General features: G+C 44.6%; 1 protein-coding gene across 2 annotated transcripts; it reads left to right on the forward strand.

Moving 5' to 3' along the window:
- Positions 1 to 5,295: 5,295 nt before the first annotated feature.
- Positions 5,296 to 10,829, forward strand: LOC123071066 (uncharacterized). 2 transcript variants are annotated; one of them, XM_044494534.1, is made up of 4 exons: positions 5,296 to 7,183; positions 9,680 to 9,893; positions 10,088 to 10,280; positions 10,494 to 10,829. In XM_044494534.1, exons 1-3 carry the CDS (start codon positions 5,375 to 5,377, stop codon positions 10,246 to 10,248), a joined length of 2,184 nt encoding a protein of 727 aa, XP_044350469.1. In that variant the 5' UTR covers positions 5,296 to 5,374; the 3' UTR covers positions 10,249 to 10,280; positions 10,494 to 10,829. The 2 variants fall into 2 exon arrangements, with proteins under 2 accessions (XP_044350469.1, XP_044350470.1); XM_044494535.1 differs by having other exon boundaries at positions 10,088 to 10,207.
- Positions 10,830 to 20,745: the final 9,916 nt, after the last annotated feature.

Here is a 20,745-nt window from a genome sequence, read left to right on the forward strand (position 1 = left end):
CCAGCTACCTCTCTCGTCAAAGAACGCTTGTCTAACCACACCGCCAGCGGGCAGGATATGTTTACCTTGTTAGTATTCCTTCTATTATTCATTCTTCTTTCTTGTTCCCTTTTTTGTTTTCTTTTTTTTCTTCGTCTTGGTCCGATGAATTGGTTTGCAAATATATGGATGTTTTCTTCAAATCGATGAACTTTTTTCAAAAACAATGAACTTTTATTCAAATTTGATGAACTATTTTTCGAATTTGATGATTTTTTTTTGAATTTTGATGGACTTTTTCCAATGTTGATAAACTTTTTTCAGATTTGATGAAGTTTTTTCAATTTCGATGAACTTTTTTCCATATTTTTATAAACTATTTTCAAAATCGATGAACCTTTTGAATTCATGATCTTTTTTCCAAATTGTGAACTTTTTTCAAAATCGGTTGTGATTTCGTGAGAGGCACGGGCGTGCTTCTTTTGAAAAGGGGAAAAACCCGTGCTCTCGGTTCGGGTTTTTTCTGAAAGAAAAGTTCATTAAAACCTATCAATATGGGATCTAGTTTTAAAGATCTCGACGCGATGAATCCGACGGTGAAAACGGTTCGAGATTTGGACGCACGGTTTGAGAGATAAAACATTTTGAATAAATGAATCTATGAAAAAAGAAAAACTTCCCTGTTGCGACAGGTGGCGCGCTGCATGTCCGCCACTTGTCGCAACTAGGGAAATTGGACTGATTTTTGCAACAAGTACTCTTAATTAAATTTCGAGCGACAAGCGCCTCGTATGATCGACATGCAAGACTAGCTAACGAGGGATTTTGTCTAAAAAAAGACTAGCGAACGGTGGGAGGAGTGCCTCGTGCGATCAATCGATTAAAAAAGTCATGCACTTTTTTTTGAAGAAAAAAATCATGCGCTAGTGCACTACTGCTATAAGACAACGAGCATCCTCACAATTAACCGTACGAGGCGCTCTGGACGCTCGGCAAATTGTCCAGGTTTCGCACAGGGAGATCGAGGGAACGTTCCAGCTGGGCTAGCCCATTTAACCGTTTCAACGCGCCCGGTTTTGGGAACCTTCTAGAGGTGCCCAGCCGGTTTTTTCTGGTTTTGGGAAACTTCTCGAAGGTTCCTAATCTGGTTTTTTTTTCTTGTTATGTTTTTTTCCGCTTTTCCTATTTTTTTTCTTTTCTCTCCTTTTTCAATTTTCTGTTTTTTTCCTTTTGTTTCTATTTCGTTTTTTCACTTTCCTTTTTTATTTTATCATTTTCAATTCTATTGTTTTCTTCAATTTATTATTTTCTTAAATAAAATCGTAGTGTTTTACTGTTTGTTCATAAATCCCAAAAAAATTCAGAATTTGAATCCCATAAAATGTTCCTGTTTTTCAAGTTTTGTTTACGTATTAAAAATTGTTCGAGCATTTCAAAAAATATTCAGGTTTCAAAATTGTTCAATGGGTTCTCAAATTTTCAAGAAATGATCACTTTTTTCAAAATGTGTTTGCTTTTATAAAAAAAACGAAAATTGAAAATATGTTCACATTGTTAAATAAATGTTCCCATGCTAAAAAAAGTGGTCACAATTGGAAAATATGTTTTAAATTCGAAAATGTAAAAAATATAAAACTGCTCGTTTTCTAAAGAATATGGAATTTCAAAATTTGTTAGCAATGTTCAAAATATGTTCGCGATGTTCACATTTTTCTGATATTTGTTCAATAATTCAAAATATGTTCAGGTGTTTTCCAAAAATATTGGTGGTTTTAAAGTTTTTCAATCCCAAAAAATGTTCCTGCTTTTCAAATTTTGTTCACAAGTGAAAAATCGTTTGAGAATTTAAAAAAATATTCATGTTCCAAAATCGCCAAGGGGTTTCCAAATTTTCAAGAAATGATCATTTTTTAAAAAAATTGTTCGCTTTTACAAAAAGGAAAGTTGAAAATTGGTTCACATTGTTAAAAGAATGTTCGCATGTTCAAAAAAGTGTTACAATTGAAAAATATGTTCAGGATTTGAATAATGTGAACAATTTCGAAAATGTTCTTTTTCTAAACAATATTGAATTTCAAAATTTGTTCACGATGTTCAAAAAATGTTGGAACTTTGAAACATTTGTTCACGATTTTGTTCGAGCATATCTTTGAAACATTTTGCCAGAATTCAACACCTTATAAAATCAAAGGTGTTGAATTCTGGCAAAATGGCTAGTTCTTAGATATTAGCGCTGCAAATTAGTCTTTTAAGATTATTAGCTCAGATGGCTATGGGAGCACTTCATTACCGCGAGGTCTACAGTTCGATTCCCTCTATGGCTCGTTATTTTTCTTATTTTTGCTACAGTACCAGCATGGCTTTCCATCGTGCTTACAGCCAGCACCCGCACCCGCACCCGTCTGCCATGGGCCGGCCCATTCGCTGCGTATCATGTGCGAAGCGACGTCCTTTTACCGCAAAGTGCGGCTTATAGGAGGGAAAATCTTATTGGACGCACATTGCATCAAACTGCGGGCGCTTCGCACTACTAGCGACCGAGCAGCGACGCGCTGGGCCGGCCCAGTGCACGTACCAAGCCAACCGGTTTTGGGAACCTTCTAGAAGGTTCCCTAAGCCGGTTTTCTTGTTTCTTTTACCAGATTATCTGTTTCTTTTTTTCTGTTTCTTTTTCTAATTTCCTCCTTCTTTTCCTTTTTGCTTTTTTTTGTTTTCTAGTTATTTTTTTAATGTTATTTCATTTTTTTAAACTAAGTACATATTCAGATTTGTTCTTAATTTTTTAATTTTTGTTCTTCTTTTCGTTTTTAGTTATTTCTTTTCTTCATTTTTGTTTTTTCTATTTGTTTTCTTTCTTTGGTTTGTTATTTCTTTTTCTTTTCCTTTTCTCCGCTTTTCTATAAAAATATTCAAATTTTATTTGTGTTACCTTAAATGTTCAGTTTTCAAAAAATATGTTCTCAGAATTCAAAAATTGTTCTTGTTACACGAAAAAGTTCAAAACTTTCAAAATTCATATAATGTACCAGATTTCATTTTTTTGTTCATGTTTTCAAAAACTGTTCGCGCTTCCAAATTTGTTAAGGATTTTCCAAATTTGTTCTTCGTCTCAAAATTTGTTCAAAATATTCAGACAATGTTTGTGCTTTAAGAAATTGTTCGCGCTCCCAAATTTGCTCCGTTTCAAAATTTGTTCTCAAGATTCGAAAAAAAAATGTTTGTACTTTAAAAAATTGTCCGTGCTTTCAAATTTGTTCTCCATTACAAAATTTGTTCTCAAGATTCAAAAAATATTCGTTCTTTAAAAAATGTTCATGTTCAAATTATGTTCTCGATTTCAAAATTTTGTTCTCTAAATTTAAAAAATATTCGGGATTTTAAATCAATTTCGAAAAATGTTCTCTTTTTTTGAATTTTGTTCCTTTTTTCACAACTGTTTTGAGGTTCCCCAAAAAAGTTTGTGTTTTTAGAAAATGTTCCGGTTTTGAAATTTTGTACAAAATTTCAAAAAAATATTATTTTGTAATAAATACTCGAAATTCAGAAAAAAGTTTGTGCTTTTAGAAGTACTTAATTTATGAAAAATGTGCAGTTATAAATTTTCTTTCAGCTTTTGAAAAAATGTTTCCATATTCAGAAAAGTACTTGGTTTTGTGAACTGGTATTTTAAGCTTGTGGAAAGTACTTAGTTTTGTGAAGTGATATTTTAAGTTTTGTCGCTACTGTTAGTTTCTTTTAGGTTTGCGCTGCCAATTTAGCATAAGAACTAGCTAGCAGCGCATACATCAGTAGGATGACACGGGTTTGATTCCCAGCCGATGCAATCCTTTTTGCAATTTTTACCTCACGAACGTCGCGCTCCCGCAAGATGGGCCGGCCCAGGTAAGCAGCTCCTGTGCGAAGTGCCGACTTCTTGCCACAACGAGCGGGGTATAGGAGGTCTCGTATAGGAGATCCCTCACTCGTGCATGAACAACGCTGCTGCGATCACCGACAATTCCTATTTAGCGCTGCAGGCGCCGGTTTCTACTGTTTTTGCTAACTGGCGCCTACAGCAGGATCTTGTGGGCCGGCCCATCTTTCATTTTTCTTCCGCCTTCTACAAGCTATGGAGAACAGCAAAAACACACCGCGAGCTGGGATTCGAACCCAGCGCCACGGGTTATCAGTGTTCATGGGGTGACCAACCCGACTACCTCACTAACTGTGATAACAAACAAGTTTTTCATCCATTTATATCATCCCTTTTTTCCTTTTTTTTTTCTTTTTTCTCTGTTCTTTTCTTCTTCTTTTTCCAAATTCGTAATTGTTTTCTTCAAATAGATGAACTTGTTTTCAAAATCCATGAACTGTTTTCTGAAACTCTTGAACCTTTTTCAAAATCGATGAACTTATTTTTCAAATTTGATGAACTTTTTCATTTTTTTTAAATTTTTCTCAAAATCAATGAACTTTTTTTCAACGTTGATGAACTTTTTTCAAAATTGATGAACTTTTTCCAAATCCGATGAACTTTGTTAAAATTGATGAACTTTTTTCAAATTCAATGAACTTTTTTATTCAAATCGATGAACTACTTTCATTGTTCGATGAACATTTTTGAAAATGATGAACTCTTTTGAATCTGTGAACTTGTTTTTGAATACATGAACCTTTTTCAATTTAGATAAAAAATTTCCAAATCCGATGAACTTTTTTCAAATTCGATAAACATTTTTATTCAAATTGATGAACTTTCTTTATTCAATTTGATGAACTAATTTTATTGTTCGATGGAATTTTTTTGAAAATCAATGAACTCTTTTGAATTTGTGAACTTTATTTTGGAATACATGGACTTTTTTTGATTTGGTGAACTATTTTTTGAATACGCGAACTTTTTTTGCATGTGCATGAACTTCATTTATTATATGTGCACATGCTTTTAAATAATTGAAAAATCTAAACGCTACAGTGTAATGCGAAATTAATAGTGCGTCTATGTTTCTATTCTTTAAAATGTTCACGCTCTAAAGAATCACTACAATTTGGCTGGTCAAGTGGTTAGCCGAGGGCGCGAGATCGATCTCGATAGCGTGCCCAATCGGGCCAGGTGCGCCTACTCGGGCCGTGCCTGGGCCTGAGAGGCCAGAACGCGTGCCAGCCCGGCACGGCCCGAGTACTTACCGTGCCAGGTCGGGCCGTACCGGGCCCGTTTAACCCAGGTCGGGCCGCGCCGGGCCGGCCCGGCCCATTTGGCCAGGTTTGGCCTCGCGCGAGGGACGCGTTGTCTCTCTCTATATATATCAGCAGCGCCCCCGAATCCCCCCTCAACAATCAAAAAGGAAAAAAAGAAAAACAGCGCCCCCGAATCCCTAGCTTCCTCGAATCGCAAAATCCCCAAATCGCCACAATCATGCCGTATCCTGCCGCCGTCGGCGCCGGCCACCCTCCCCATCACGAGCGGCCCTTGTTGACCGCTGGCTCCGACAGCAACGCTCACTCTTCCTCCTCCTCCTCCTCCTCCTCCTTGGACAAAAGCGAGTGGCGGCCTCGCTCTCCCGTGCCCGCGGACCCTTTTGCGCCGGAGTACTTGGACGAGCTGGCCGGGTACTTCGTCGAGGCGGCTGGCCGCCTCCCCATCGCTCAGATCCCCTTCCTGGCCTGCTGCATGAGAGATTTCGGTCTCGCCATCGGCTTCGCCGACCCCGTCACTAACATCATCCTCACCACCATCGACGCCTTCGCCCACGCCAAGCCCTACATGATGCGTCCGGTGGACCACATACCGGTAGAGCAAACCAGGAACAAGACGACCTTCGCCGACGGTGCTCGCAGCTCCTGGATTGCTCTAAACTGGTTCTTGGTTACCTATTTTCGGCACCTCACCGTGCCTCTAGCCGTCCTTCTACTCCGTAAAGCTAGCTATGACCTCCGGGTTGCCGTCGAAGCCGTTCACTTCCATGTTGATGGTCCTAACTATCTTGAGCTACTTGCCCTGGATTCTGTTAGGACCAAGACAGCATTTGAGGAGGCGGTTTACCCACAGTCTTCTGCGCCCGAACTCTTGCGTCTAATGACATCGAGTTACAGTCGTTTTCTGGCCGAGCCTGTCCTAGAAGATCTGCACCGAGGGGGGCAGCTCACCGCTGACTGCGTCTACAAGGTCAGCGAGTTGCTGCGCCATCCATGGTCACCGCCGCCGCCGTCACACCCCCCTCCTCCTAGTCCTGGTATTTTTCGGGATGACGACGGCAGCCTCACCATGACTGTCCGCATTGGAGATGATTTCGCCACAACACACATCTCAACATATGGTGTCGCCACAACCACTTTCACCTCATCTTGTCCGACTTATGCCGGTTTCTCGGAAAACACAACCAACATGTTAAGTATGTTCCCTACCCACCATGGGAGGCTAATCAACCAGAGAGAGTTCTTCTCGGAGACCTTGGAGACTCCAGAATTTCTGCCGTTTCTCAAGTTGCAACTTCTTGATATGATCCATGGTGTTTATCTGAAGGCTATTGCGATGCTACCGGTTCATGCTCTACGCAATGGCCACCTGCTCCACTCGCTAGTAACAGCCGGTCACTGCTATGGACCGTTGGACCCTGTGTCCAATATTGTCATCAACACAGTCTGGTATGATGTTGTCTTCCCGCTCTCCAAAGATGTCGCTTTTGAGGTTGGAGCAGCGGATATTCTTGATGTCCGCTCCATGCACCGTGTTGAATCCCGTTCAATCGACGGCCTGGTTGCCTACCTCCGCAGATCCCCCTCAACAAATGAGCAAGATGCTGTGACAATGCTTTGCAAAAAACGTTTGAACACCCCAATCTTGGACTTATACAATATGTGTGATGTGGCACTGGCCGCGAAACACCCCCAGCCTGCTGCCTTTGGGGCATTCCTTGAACGTGCGTCCATTCTACAGTTATACGACCGATACTGCCTTTCTAGGGTCCATGGACATCCAGATTCTGCTTTTGAGGAGCTAAAGATGGCTCTACTCCAGGAAACAACCCGTGTTGCTGTACCAGTGCAACAATGTGCTCATGATATGGACAAATCAACAGCTTTCCTGTGGTTAAACAACATGTCAAGCCAAAAAACAGCATTGGTGACGCTGTCCGAAAAGAGGCTTTCATTCAGGTCTCGGCAAGATATTTTTCGCAGAGTGTTGGAACATTTGCTGATCGACTATGGCTACAGGGGTCCCCTGGTATGTACATACTTTTGTCCTGCCCATTTAATTACTGCAGCTATATATATTTCCAATGTGAATCGAGTGGGACTATATGCATTTACTTTGTTATTTAAGAAATTATGTTGCTGTGTAGTTTTCTCTTTTTAGACTTTTACTAGTGGTTGGGAGCCTGAGCCGGTACTGGGCGGTGCCAGGTAGGCAACAGCCCTTTCTGGTGCTTGAGGCAGTGCTCTGCGTGCATGTCATTTTGTTTGTATAATGTGAACACATGTTGTAGTGCACCACAAAAACAGCTTCTAGAAAGTAATTCAACATCATAGCATCATTTAAGGTGATGGCCTTAAGAAGTCAAAAGAGGTAACATATCTTCCAAGTGTTAAGATAGGACTGCAGAAAAGTGATTCCATACTTGTTAATTTTTTTATTAACTGCTTAACAGGACATTCAGAACATCAGTTTTCTCATATAGCACAACAGCATAATACTCCTATAATTTAAGGATACATAAATGCAGCGTAATATAACTTTAAGGATACATAAATGCTCAGTAATCTGACATTATCCATCATACCTAACCTGAAAATATAGAACAAGTATCACCATATGGACCACTTACACATAGAGAACTGTTCATATAGAGCTTTAGCAAAAGAAAGGAAGGCAAACAGAAGATTGGCATTAACACATGGAACGGATTGCTCCATGCCAACTTATTCTGCCAGAGGGATAATTTCATAAATACAAATCATTAACAAAAGGAGAAAAAACAACACTATTTTTGTATCATTGACCCTTTTGATTTCAAAGAAAGAGCATAACTACTCTGGAAACAGAGTAGTATAAACACTGAACTTTCTCTTGGGTCCTTTACTGAAGAAGGGAGCTATTCATCCAGCATATAGAAAAATGACCTACACTCCTGAAATAAACTGATCGATACGTTAACTTCATAATTTCCTGGTTGTGGCATTACCCTTACATTGAATCACACATCGGCAGGTGAAATAATACTCATTTTCTAAGCATCCATTAGATAGACATACTAAAAAAAATACCAAGCAGACATTTAACCTTTGAGCCATTACCTTACAATGAGATGTATGTGAGATCCATGTGTAAAGCTGTGGACATTGAACAAGTCCAAATAGGAGGTGTAGAAGATTACTAAATCATATGATGCATCAGAAAGTCTCTTTTTTCAAACATGATGAATTTGCAATACATGTTATTAACGAATCATGAGAGGATCTACCTGCAAGAGTAAATTTACTTTGAATAAACAGTAAGATCATCCCCAACTTAGAATGTGTTCCAAATTTCAAAACATAAAGGTCCGGTTATTACCTGCTAGAACAGGAACATTTCGGTAGTCTTGTATACAGCGTCATCCTCTCCCTCTAGAATGCACCTGAAGTGAAAAAGCAAAGGGTAAAATCAGATGCGCCAGAACCAAACAAGAATTTATCTGCTCTAGATATTCAACATCTGGGCTGGGAAGGGGGCACAACTACTGGGAACCTTAGGGGTGCATACCAAAACCCATAGAGAACTCTTAAGAGGTAGAGAGAGAGACCTGGAATCCTCTATTCGACTGTTTGTGCTGCCTTCTCGACGCAGAGATCACAATGGCGAGGACGCTGATGGTGCAGCTGGGCATCTTTACCCTGTGCTACAGCGTAGATGAGCGCCAGACCGGACTACTCCTTTAAGGCCACCGGTGCACCGGCTGTTGAATGATTGGAGATGGCTAGCGCGCCACTTGGGAGAGGAAAAGGCGTGTGTGGGGGATGCGCGCATCGAGGATGAGCTCCTCGCCTCCGCGGTCACCGCCTCCAGCCAATCCGCTCATCGGCCGATCCGGTGGAAGGGGAGGACCAAAAAGGAGCACGCTGGCTGTGGCGTGGTCGCATCGCTGGATTGAGTAAATTTTGGGGGGATGGGAGGTGAGGTGTGACGATAGAGAGGGGAGACATGACCAGAGGGAGGAGGCGTGCCTACAAAGGAAAGCCAGTGTGCGTGGGGAAGAAAGGGAGATGGGCGTGCGGCTTGATGTGCCCAAACCCCAAGTTGCACCACACACCCAATTACCGATAGCCAGGTGGCTTTGGGAGAGAGGCATGGCAGGTTGGGGGGGGGGGGGTCAATGGGGACAACATATGCCCTTACTAGGCTCTACCTTTGCTGGACCGTGTGCAGCATGTATCAGGGAACATTGTTTTTACGCTGCCAGGGCGCCTTATCGCCTAAGCGTCCAAGGCAGGATGCCTTAAAAACAATGTCAGGGAGGCATCCTATATGTATCTGAATTAAAATTATATTGCTGTATTCCCCAATACGTATCGGGGACGTATCTAATACATATGGATATGCTAATCCCTCGAAGTATGGTGCTGTCTGCTGTGTAGATCATGGTTGTCCAGCTAGTCTGTTTAGTTTTAATTAATTACTGCAGTTTGTTTTTACCATCTTACTTCCAAGATGCTTAATTTTTCACCTTCATGCTTTTTCTAGGAACCACTATACAAGCTCGGTGTCATCTGTGGAGTGACGAGAAAAAGAAACTACAGCTGCACAGATGTTTACCATGCCAATTTTTTGGCTAGCTCAGATGGTGGATCATCATGGAAGCTGTTCTTCGCTGAATTCTGGAACCTACCCGATGAGAGACTTGAAGAATCAAAAAATCCTTTCTGCTGCCCTGTACCGGATTACCATGAATATCCCGGTAAGCTCTTATCAGCACCAGTAATTGAACTCTTGTATGAATTGTGATGGTTAGGGTATACATATATCGACAACATTAAATAGTTTGGAACTTCTTAACTTGAGGCTCGATCCTAACTCACAAATTAATTATCATGTCAAAAAAAAAAGAGACAGCCTGATATTTATCTTGTTCATTTTTTATTTTCGAAACAGGTCGCTGCGTTGTTTGCGAGAATGATTCAAGTATCATCATGCATCCACAATCGCGCAAGTATTACATGGGCAACTCCACACTTGCATTTCCGACACCAGGACACTGCGGGGGTGATACAAGTGAGAAATTGGACTTTGACTTTATTTACTTAACTCTATAGAAGGTGGAGGAGGAGTATGCGGTGGACTTGTGGTATGTTGTAATTTACTTCAGTTTATTTACTTCTGTTGTTTAGCTTGAAATATTGTGAGATGGCGGTGTACATTGCAAATCCTCACACCTTGTTATTGAACTATAATTTTGCATGTTTTGATCTTATATATCAAGGCGTGCATCTGTAATTCTATGTTGCCCCCATTGTCGAACGATAGCTGTTAACATCTTGCTATCTTTTATAATGTGCAGGCTGCAGCAAGGAAAGGAGGGAGTGACTGTTCTTCGTCTGCAGCAATCTCTCACGTGGCAACTGGTGGAGGGAATGAGCATGTCGCTGCGGGCCATGCTCTGGAATTTAGTTTCTTATAGCCCTCTTGTTAGTTCACCTGAACTGAACTTGCCAGACATATCTTGTAGTTTCAGTATTTGCTCAGAACCATGTGTTTGGAATCTTTATGGGCCATGATGACATTTGATATATCAGTTCTAGCCTATATACTATGATTTCCTCTATTTGTTTCATGTCTCAAACAAACTTGATTATGGAGTTGTGAGGCCATGAGGTAGCTGCACCACATTATTGAATTTCTTTGTGTTTGGTGTGATGTCATCTTAGTTCTTTTATTGGAAATTTTATTCTCCGAAAGAACAGAACAAAAAAAGAGCCAAAAAAAGAGCTGGGGATTTTCTTTGAGAATACAGTACAGAGGCAGACGCTTATATGTACATACATACATTTATTTACATACATTTATTAAATATTGAGATTGACAAAGTCAGGCGCGTACTAATCGATAGAAATATCTCCTTCCACTGAACGCCCATCGCCGAAATTTTGAAATAAATGTAGGAAAATGCGAGGCTTGACAGGAAGACACCACATGCCCCTAGTAGTCGACGGGAACGTCACCACATTGCCCCTATTAGTGGACGGATCGTCTCCTTTCACTGAACGCGCATCATCGGAAATCTTGAAATAAATCCAGGAAATTGCGAGGCTCGACGGGAACGTCTCATTCCACTGAGCACTTCCCGTCTCATTCCACTGAGCACGCACATCGTCGGAAATCTTGAAATAAATCCAGGAAAATGCGAGGCTCGACGGGAACGTCTCATTCCACTGAACGTGCATCACTGGAAATCTTAAAATAAATTAATAAAATGCGAGCAACAGGACTTGAACCCCCATGGCCTGGGGATGTCACCGTCCTCCTAACAATCCAACCACAGGTTGGTTGGTAAAGAGCTTGGCGAGAATCTCTCCTCCCACTGATCACACATCGTCGAAAATCTTAAAATAAATTCAGAAAAACGCGAGCACCGCGCAGTAGTCGATCAGAACATCTCCTTTCACTGAACGCGCATCACCGGAAATCTTGAAAAAAATCCAGGAAAATGCGAGGCTCGACGGGAACGTCTCCTTCCACTGAGCGTGCATCGCCGAAAACCTTAAAATAAGTCAAAAAAAATGCAAGCACAAGGACTTGAACCCTGGTGGGCTGGGGATTTTATATTATAAGGACATCATCAACGCTGACGTGCAAATTTGTTTCGGCATCTGTCCACGGATGTGGGACCAGTCCGTGGACACGGTTGAGGGAGTGGATCATCCAGCACTGCCTGCATACATTTCAACCACTTTTGAACTAACCGGACGAAATTCATGCAACCATGGCAGATTTCATATAAACTGAACGAAAGTCATTACATTTTAAACATTTGTCACATAAACCAGACGAAATTCATTACACTTTTCATTTAAACCGGACTAAACCCTACTTTAAATGACCGACAACGCCCGTTCCCCATGTTCGGCCATGAGCCCCAAGAACTGAAGCTCTGGCTATTGCCTTCGCCTTCTCCAGTTCTACTTCGCTGCTCTCCAACTTCGCCTCCATAACCTTGGCCTCTGGAGCCCCGGGAAGTGAAGTTGTCCGTCACCATGTCACCCGCCAAGCGGCTAACGGTCAACGATATCCAGCCCACCAAGCTTGGCTTCAATGGGAAGGGAAGAGCGGCAGCCTTCTTGGGACCCGAGCGGTGGCGACCTACCATGCACTACTCTTCCTCGCTGCCAGCGATGCCTGCGGACGTGTCGGCTTTGTGGTCGTAGCGGCGGGGTGCGACCGGGGCGGAGCTGGCGATGTCCTCCTCATTTTCGCTCTTGCCCCATACCTCATCCGCCGCCTCGTCGAACTTCCTGTAGTTGGCCGCCAATTCCACTTGATACGGGTGGTGCAGCCAGCGATCGCGACGGATGTCACGGGCGGGGCGGTAGGATTCAATCAGCGCCTCCTTCTCCGCCACGTCAATGGCCGACGCGATGGCCGTGCCAACGGCGAGTTACTCCTCCACACACCAGTGCTCCTCGAGGAGGCCAAGGTTGTAGGCCTGGTCGGCCTGCGCCGGTCAGAAGTTGGCCTCCTCCTCCTCCTCCTATAGCATGTCCATGTCGTACGCACGGTCCTCACCGACGGCGAGGCCCGCACGCACCATGTTGGAAATATTCCCTGGAGGCAATAATATTTGTATTATTATATTTCCATATTCATCATTATAGAGTTTATATTCTATGCTATAACTGCTATGATCCTGGAATATGCGATTCAGTGAAAAAATCATATGCACGTGTGGAATGATAAACAATAAATATAAAGATCCCTAGTCTCGCCTCTAGGACTAGCTCAAGTGTTGTTGGTGATCACGTTTTCCGCATCTTAGGGTATCGTTAAGTGTAATGATAGTCCTAAATAAATTGTCATTATGACCTTGGAAGAATGATCATACTGAAGCGACCCAATCTTGTTTGTTATGAATTGAGTTAATATCGTCTGTATTCAATTGTAATAATATGGAGTGTTAACGTGTGACTTTGCTCCCTAGACCATGAGAGTATTATAGTCTTACCGTACGGTCGGCTTTGGGGCTGCTCAAATGCCACCTGTATGTAACACAATGATCATAACGACAACTTACAGGTTCATCGAAAAGTTTGACAAGGGACAAGATAGCTCGAGAGTGGGACTTGCTCCTCTGACAATGGAGAGATATTCTTAGGACCCTCTTGGTGTGATGGCATCAATCATCGGCTGACCATACACATGTGACTTCGTCACAGGGATGCGGGAACACAATCACGTGAAAGAAGAACAAAACCGGTAATGAGGATTTCAGTATAATGAGCATGCTGATGAGTCAGGAGGACATTGATGCTTCCCAAGTTTTGTGAAGTATCGCGAAGCAAAGGGACGTCACATGATAACCAAAGGTTCACTCGATTATAATTCATGTACTCATGGGGACCGATACGGACGTCCACGGTCCCGATGTCAGTCATTGAACGAACGGTTTTGTTCATGTCTATGAGTTACCGAACCTACGGGGTCACATGCTTAAGGAAATAATGATAACCTGAGTCTTAGTAGGACAGGAGTCATGAGAATATAGTTTTGAAATTATTTCATGAATATTCAGAATAGTTCTGAGAGGATCCGAAAGCGTTTCGGGGGTCACCGGAAGGGTTTCAAAGAGTACGGGGTAATACCGGGTATTACCGATAAATTATATATTGGTGAAAAGTGTTTTCGGAGGTGTTAAAAAATATATAAAATGTCTGAAAGTATTAGAACATTTTATATTTAATTTAAATATCAACGGGCCTAAAAAGGCCAAGAGGTGGAAGGCAACTTGGGCCACAAATGCCCAAGTGTAGAGGCGCCTCCTTCCCTAAGGAAGGAGGCCGAATTGGACAAGGGGGAAGAATCCTCCTCCCCCTCCTAGGCCGGCACCCTGTCGGTGTCAAAACCGGCAGATCTCGGGTAGGGGGTCCCGAACTGTGCGTCTAAGGCTAATGGTAACAGGAGGCGGGGGACACGATGTTTACCCAGGTTCGGGCCCTCTCGAGCTTGATTGATCTTGATGATATGAGTATTACAAGAGTTGATCTACCACGAGATCATATAGGCTAAACCCTAGAAGCTAGCCTATGATTATGATTGTTGTTGTCCTACGGACTAAACCCTCCAGTTTATATAGACACCAGAGGGGGCTAGGGTTACACTGAGTTGGTTACAGAGAAGGAGATCTACATATCCGGATGGCCAAGCTTGCCTTCCACGCAAAGGAGAGTCCCACCCGGACACGGGACGAAGTCTTCAATCTTGTATGTTCATAGTCCAACAGTCCGGCCAAAGTATATAGTCTGGCTGTTCGAGGACCCCATAATCCAGGACTGCCTCAGTAGCCCCCGAACCAGGCTTCAATGACGATGAGTCCGACGCGCAGATTGTCTTCGGCATTGGAATGCAGGTTCTTCTCCAAAATCCCTGAGTACCTGCTGTAACGAGCAGTGTCCGGCTTCCCATTAATGTTGCACTCCTCGGCTTCTGTGCTTTAATAATGGCTATCTCCACGTGTCGAGCGAATGCGAGAAGTCAGGGCATTTTTACATTTGCCACCCTGACCATGTAAGTAAATTGTCTATTTAAAGAGACGGGGATCCTCAGATCCAAATCACAGCATCCTCCCCCAGCGAGTATTCATCAGAGCGCGCCCGGAAGAAGCCATATCATCATGGCCGACCGTCACAGCTCCTCCTCTCGCTCCCGTAGCACTGAGCCAGGCGATTGGGAGAAGTGTTTTGTCCCCCATAGCCGATTGGTAGAGTTGCAGACCTAGGGGTTTCTCCCGCCTGTGTACATGGTCCCCGTCCGAGCCGGACTAGCCACTTATAATGGCGGGGAGCAAGCGGAGAGTTTTCCCAACCCATCCAAGGGAGAGAGGGTATGCCTTGTCCCTTATTTGCTGAGGGGACTCGCATTTCCAATCCATCCGTTCCTCTGCGGGCTCTTGGAGTTCTACGGCCTCCAGCTGCATAACTTCACTCCTGCCTCCATACTACATATCGCAGGCTATGTCGCCTTCTGCGAGCTATTTCTGGGCTACGAAGCTCATTTCGAGCTATGGAAGAGGCTATTCTGCCTCGTACCCCGCACGCAGGAGGGGTCGATATATCAAGTGGGCGGAGCCGAAATATGGCGCATCACCGGGACCGGATACCTGTCCGGTACTCCGAAGAAGACATCCGAAGACTGGCCTTCGGAGTGGTTTTATATGGAGGACGTCCCCCCTTCCGGACCCTATTCTGTTGGGCCTTCCCGAGTTTACGAATGCCCCGTTGAAGAAATGCCACAACTGGCGCCCCTGGAGCCCCCAGGAGGAAGATAACATAGAGGTCCTTTTCCTGATGGACAGGATAAAGACGCTGGCCAAATCAGGACTGACAACAATTGAGGTTATGTCAATATGTATAATGCGGGGAGTGCAGCCACTTCAATATCGGGGGAAACCCATGTGGCACTTCAATGGAGAAGACGACGCCACCCGCTGCGGCCATAAAGGTCCGGACTCCGCCGCCGCTCTGGCGAAAATACTGTCCGATTTGTACAAAGGAGAAGAAGAGGAGTTCATCTGTATTAAGCCACGGGATGGATTCTCCATGTACAACCCCCCAAGCTGGGTGAGCTGCTATCTTTTATTCCAGTCTTTCCCGCATTCTTCATCACAAATATTTATCTTGCCAATTCATAGCAGGAACTGCGAAAAGCTATGAGGGAGGTCCACAACCCGTCTCCATAGCCAGAGGACCCCGACCGGGCCCTCGACCCCGGACTTGAAGAAGATCCGGACATATTTGTGGAACTCGTCGACATGCCATTTTATCAGTTAAGATGTGACGGTGCCTTGGTGGCCATCATAGCTGATTATCCTGGCCGACTCCCTGCATCACATGTAAGTAAAACCGGAGTCCCAACTTCCAAGAAGGATCCCTTCTTTCCGCCTTACCCACCGCACATGTATTGCGTTTTACAGGGAAGGCCATCGAGACGCCGTGCCGAACCCGCAGTGACTCGTCAACAAGGGGCACCGACGCCGGGTAGGCTTAAAAGGAAGGCGGTCAGGACCGAGATGCCGTCGCAGAGGTATGATTAAAAACCTGCTACGTAATTATCGTCTTTTAGAATATAACAATGTCCATGGTTTCCTGGCAGAAAAAGCGCTCGCCGGACTGTATCCGGAGAGCCTACTGGCCACGCCTCCACCAGCCGGACTCCGAGGCCGTACTCAAGGGCGGAGGTCAACGCGGGGACAACGCCGGACGGTCCTCCTATAGAGGATGCGGATAGATTATCCGCTACAAACTCCGAAGTGGAGAGCGCCATGAATCACAGGCGCTGCCACACTACGCGACCCTAATTTCTCTGAAGAGGCGTTCAATGCCTTCAACTCAGGGGATGCGTACATCCGAGCTGCTCAAGATGGCCTTGCCAGAGCTACGAACCAGTATGTAAAGGATATTCAGGTAAGAGAATCTGATAATTATGTATATCAGTAGCCCCTGAGACTTGAAACAGTTGGCACAACTAATTTAAGGATCATTGTATGCATAGGTTCTTATAGAGAAGAATACCCAGTTGACTCAAGAGCTAGAGGAATGCAAAGCCCAGCTACGGGCCGCAGTTGCCGAAATGGAGGAGTCCCCGAAGGCCCCATCTGGTAATACTTGTCTTGATCGAAAAGAATGTAATGGCATGTACCAATTAGTATTCGGCATGAATGCAAATCTAAGAATAGATTCTGCAGACAATCCCGAAGCTAATTCGGAGATCGTACCGGGGGATGGGCAACATGCTCAACGACAGCTAAAGGCTGGCGAGCGCGTGCTTACAAAGGTTATACGGGAGAAAAATAATCTCCAGGACGCGAATACCCGACTAGACGTCGAATTGAAGGATGTTCGGGCCCAGCTTGCTGACTCCGTGAAGGAGAATAAGAGGCTTCGACGCGGCATTTTTAGTAAGTGCTCGAACGAACCTTTATAGAGTTCGGCGAAGAAACGGGCTAACAGAATTATGTCTGTAGGTATGCTGACAGGTCGTCCCGAAGAGGAGATGCCCGGATCTACATGCGTTCTTCTGCAAGAGCTCTCACAACTGCACGGACAAATTCGGCAGGTGATGCAGGGTATTGCCCAGGCCTTGTGGCCGTTCGCCTCCCTGCCAGGAGGCATGGGTGAGCTTGTCGAGATGCTCAAGGGAGCGCGGTGGCGCTTCCGATTATGGAAGATATCGGCCTGCCAACAAGGTGCAAGGGAAGCCTGGCCATGGTGAAGACGTGACACCACCAAGGTTGACCCGAACCACATGGCCGAGGTTGGACCTGTAGGGTCAGATGGGAAAGAGATCCCCATTAGTCTGGTATATGACCAGGTAGCATTAGCCGCGAAGTATTCCCAATAGGATTGTAGGCGACACAACCTGTTGGATGGTATAGAAGAAGAATTTAGTCAGTCTAAGTGACTTTGTACTTCAAAGGACATGTTTTGTCCCTAGCCGGATTGTAAATCATTTGTCTTGGTGGACCTTTTCGCTTCAACCTCTGGACCCGATAGTCCGGAGTGTATCCGAATACCCGCTCAGTTATGTAAAAACCGGGGCACACGTGGAAACTAGGCGTAGGGGTCATAAGTGCTTGAACAGACAAGTACCCAACTAGCTATGATATATTACATGGATAGTAAGAAACATCTTCCAGGGAGAATAATTCCGTTAAGGGTTCCTTTCCCTGGGTACGCATGCATTAATGTACATGTCCGAACTGCGAAAAATGATGCAGTATATAAACATCCGGGGGCATGTATTGCAATAAGTAAGAAACATCTTTTGTTCACCGATTGGATATTCCCTTAAGAACGCTAGCTTTCGGATTCACCCAATCTGAGGTACACATCCGGCTGACCCGACAGTAACAATCGCAGATGTGCTCCCCTTCTGCCCTAGCCGAATTAACGAGAACGTAGGGCATAAACACAAGAGCCAGGCAACCCAGCTTGGCCAAAACTTAAGTCATATCGATGCATATAATGGTGAAAAAAGGTACATATGGAGGAATGACACATATGTGGTGGACATAAAGCCCAGAAGATAATTGTATTAAGCTTCTGTATATGAAGCCCCCAGGTATATTGAGCGCACATAGCGCGGTAGGAGTGTGCGGTCGAAGCATACTTGAAGCTTTTAAGGTTATAAAAAAGAAAGAGAGAGAGGATATAACTTAAAAAAGGCGGAGGTAAGGAGACAAACACAGAGTTCGGCACTAGGCGTAGAATCTTTGGAGTCTGGCCGCTTTCCATGGGTTCGGCTCGAGTCGATTATCTGATGCATCACGCAGACGGTACGCTCCTCTGATGAGAACTTTATCAATGATGAAGGGACCCTCCCACTTGGGCTTGAGCTTGTCCTTTTTCTTCTCTGGTAGGTGTAGAACGAGTTCGCCAACGTTATAAGTTTTGGCCCGTACTTCTCTGCTTTGATACCTTCGAGCCTGCTGCTGATAGAATGCGGAACGGGCCTTTGCGACGTCACGCTCCTCCTCCAGGGCATCTAAACTATCTTGCCGATCCAGCTCGGCTTCTCTCTCTTCGTACATGCGCACTCGAGGTGAGTCATGAATGATATCGCAGGGTAGCACTGCCTCTGCACTCTACACCATAAAAAATGGTGTGTATCCGGTGGTGCGATTTGGCATGGTCCACAACCCCCATAGTACGGAGTCGAGCTCCTCAACCCAGTGCGTATCTGATTCCTTCAAGGATCACACTAGTCTAGGTTTAATGCCTCTCATAATAAGACCATTTTCTCATTCGACTTGACCGTTTGTTTGGGGGTGATAGACGGAGGCATAATTGAGCTTAATGCCCATTTTGCCGCACCAAGTTTTCACCTTGTCGGCTGTGAAGTTTGAGCCGTTATCGGTGATGATGCTGTGGGGGACACCGTAACGGTGTACGACCTCGGATATGAAGTCTATCACTGGTCCGACTCAGCCGTTTTAACTGGTTTGGCTTCTATCCATTTGGTGAATTTATCCACCATGACCAACAAGTATTTCTTCTTATGGCTTCCTCCTTTAAGGGGTCCAACCATATTGAGCCCCCAGACCGCAAAGGGCCAAGTTATGGGGATTGTTTGGAGAGCGATAGGTGGCATATGGCTTTGATTTGCAAAAAGCTGGCAACCGACGCAATGTTGGACAAGGTCCCGTGCGTCTGTCCGGGCTGTCGGCCAGTAGAAACATATACGGAAGGCCTTGCTTATGAGTGCCCGAGCTGCGGCGTGGTGGCCGCTGAGTCCGGCATGAATTTCGGCCAAGAGCTGCCGCCCTTCCTCTTTGGAGATGCACCTTTGGAGCACTCCAGTCGCGCTTTTCTTATAAAGCTCTCCCTCGTGGACCTTGTAGGCTTTAGAGTGCCGCACAATGCAACGTGCATCATTTTGGTCCTCAGGGAGTTCTTGCCTATTTAAGTAGGCTAAGAAGGGTTCAGTCCACGGGGCGATGACAACCATGATCACGTGGGCCGAAGGTGTTATTTCGGTGGGGGAGCCTCCGATTACGTCAGAGTGTTCAGGATCTAGGGTTGTGTTCAGATCCTGACTGGTATTGCTGGTCGCCCTTTCCCGCACCACGGATGGCTTGAACAGCCTTTCCAAGAAGATATTAGGTGGGACGGGGTCGCGCTTGGCACCGATGCGGGCGAGGATATCCGCCGCTTGATTATTTTCTCGGACCACATGGTGGAATTCGAGCCCCTCGAACCGAGCTGACATTTTGAGGACGGCATTGTGGTAAGCCGCCATTTTTGGGTCCTTGGCGTCGAAGTCTCCATTTATTTGAGATATTGCAAAGTTCGAATCCCCATGCACTTCTAGGAATTGAATGCCCATGGAGACTGCCATCCGAAGACCGTGCAACAGAGCCTCGTATTCGGCTGCATTGTTGGAGTCTGTGTATAGTATTTGGAGTACGTATTGGACTGTATCTCCAGTGGGGGATGTCAGGACAACGCCTGCCCCCAGACCAGCCAGCATCTTAGAGCCGTCAAAGTGCATGATCCAATTGGAGTACGCGTCGTACTCTTTAGGGAGTTCGGCTTCTGTCCATTCGGCGACGAAGTCAGCCAGTACTTGTGACTTAATGGCTCGCCGTGGTTTATATGTTATGTCGAATGGGAGGAGCTCGATAGCCCATTTAGCAATCCGGCCCATGGCATCGCGGTTATTTATTACTCCCTCCGTTTCTTTATATAAGGTGTATTTGTTTTTTTAATAAAATTCCAGAATGTAAGGTGCATTTCTTCTAATCCCTCATAATTCCCTTGTTAGCCCTCCAAAAATTAGGAAAGTATCTCTCTCATTATTGTCTGCATCTCTCCTTGTAGAAAAAGAAGGAAACTATCTCTCTGTCGATTGTATGTATCTCCTACTTTCCTAGAGTAACTGATTTACTTGCCACTAACCAATAAATTGGCCAAGGGTAATTTTGTCCTAACATGTCTATAACTATGTGCCTTGGTCACCTTACATAAAGGAACGGAGGGAGTATACATTGAGGGGTACTTCAGAGGCCACCGTGATTGAACACTCTTGAAAGCAGTGTCATAGTT

This window comes from Triticum aestivum, chromosome 3B (assembly GCF_018294505.1).
Source record: "Triticum aestivum cultivar Chinese Spring chromosome 3B, IWGSC CS RefSeq v2.1, whole genome shotgun sequence".
Classification (NCBI taxonomy): domain Eukaryota; kingdom Viridiplantae; phylum Streptophyta; class Magnoliopsida; order Poales; family Poaceae; genus Triticum; species Triticum aestivum.

Bases quoted from the DNA above. Each gene is read 5' to 3' on its own strand.
- LOC123071066 (XM_044494534.1), top strand. From the start codon at position 5,375: ATGCCGTATCCTGCCGCCGTCGGCGCCGGCCACCCTCCCCATCACGAG. The intron at 7,184-9,679 runs GTATGTACATAC...TGCTTTTTCTAG, and splicing joins ATGGCTACAGGGGTCCCCTG to GAACCACTATACAAGCTCGG. The intron at 9,894-10,087 runs GTAAGCTCTTAT...TTTTCGAAACAG, and splicing joins GGATTACCATGAATATCCCG to GTCGCTGCGTTGTTTGCGAG.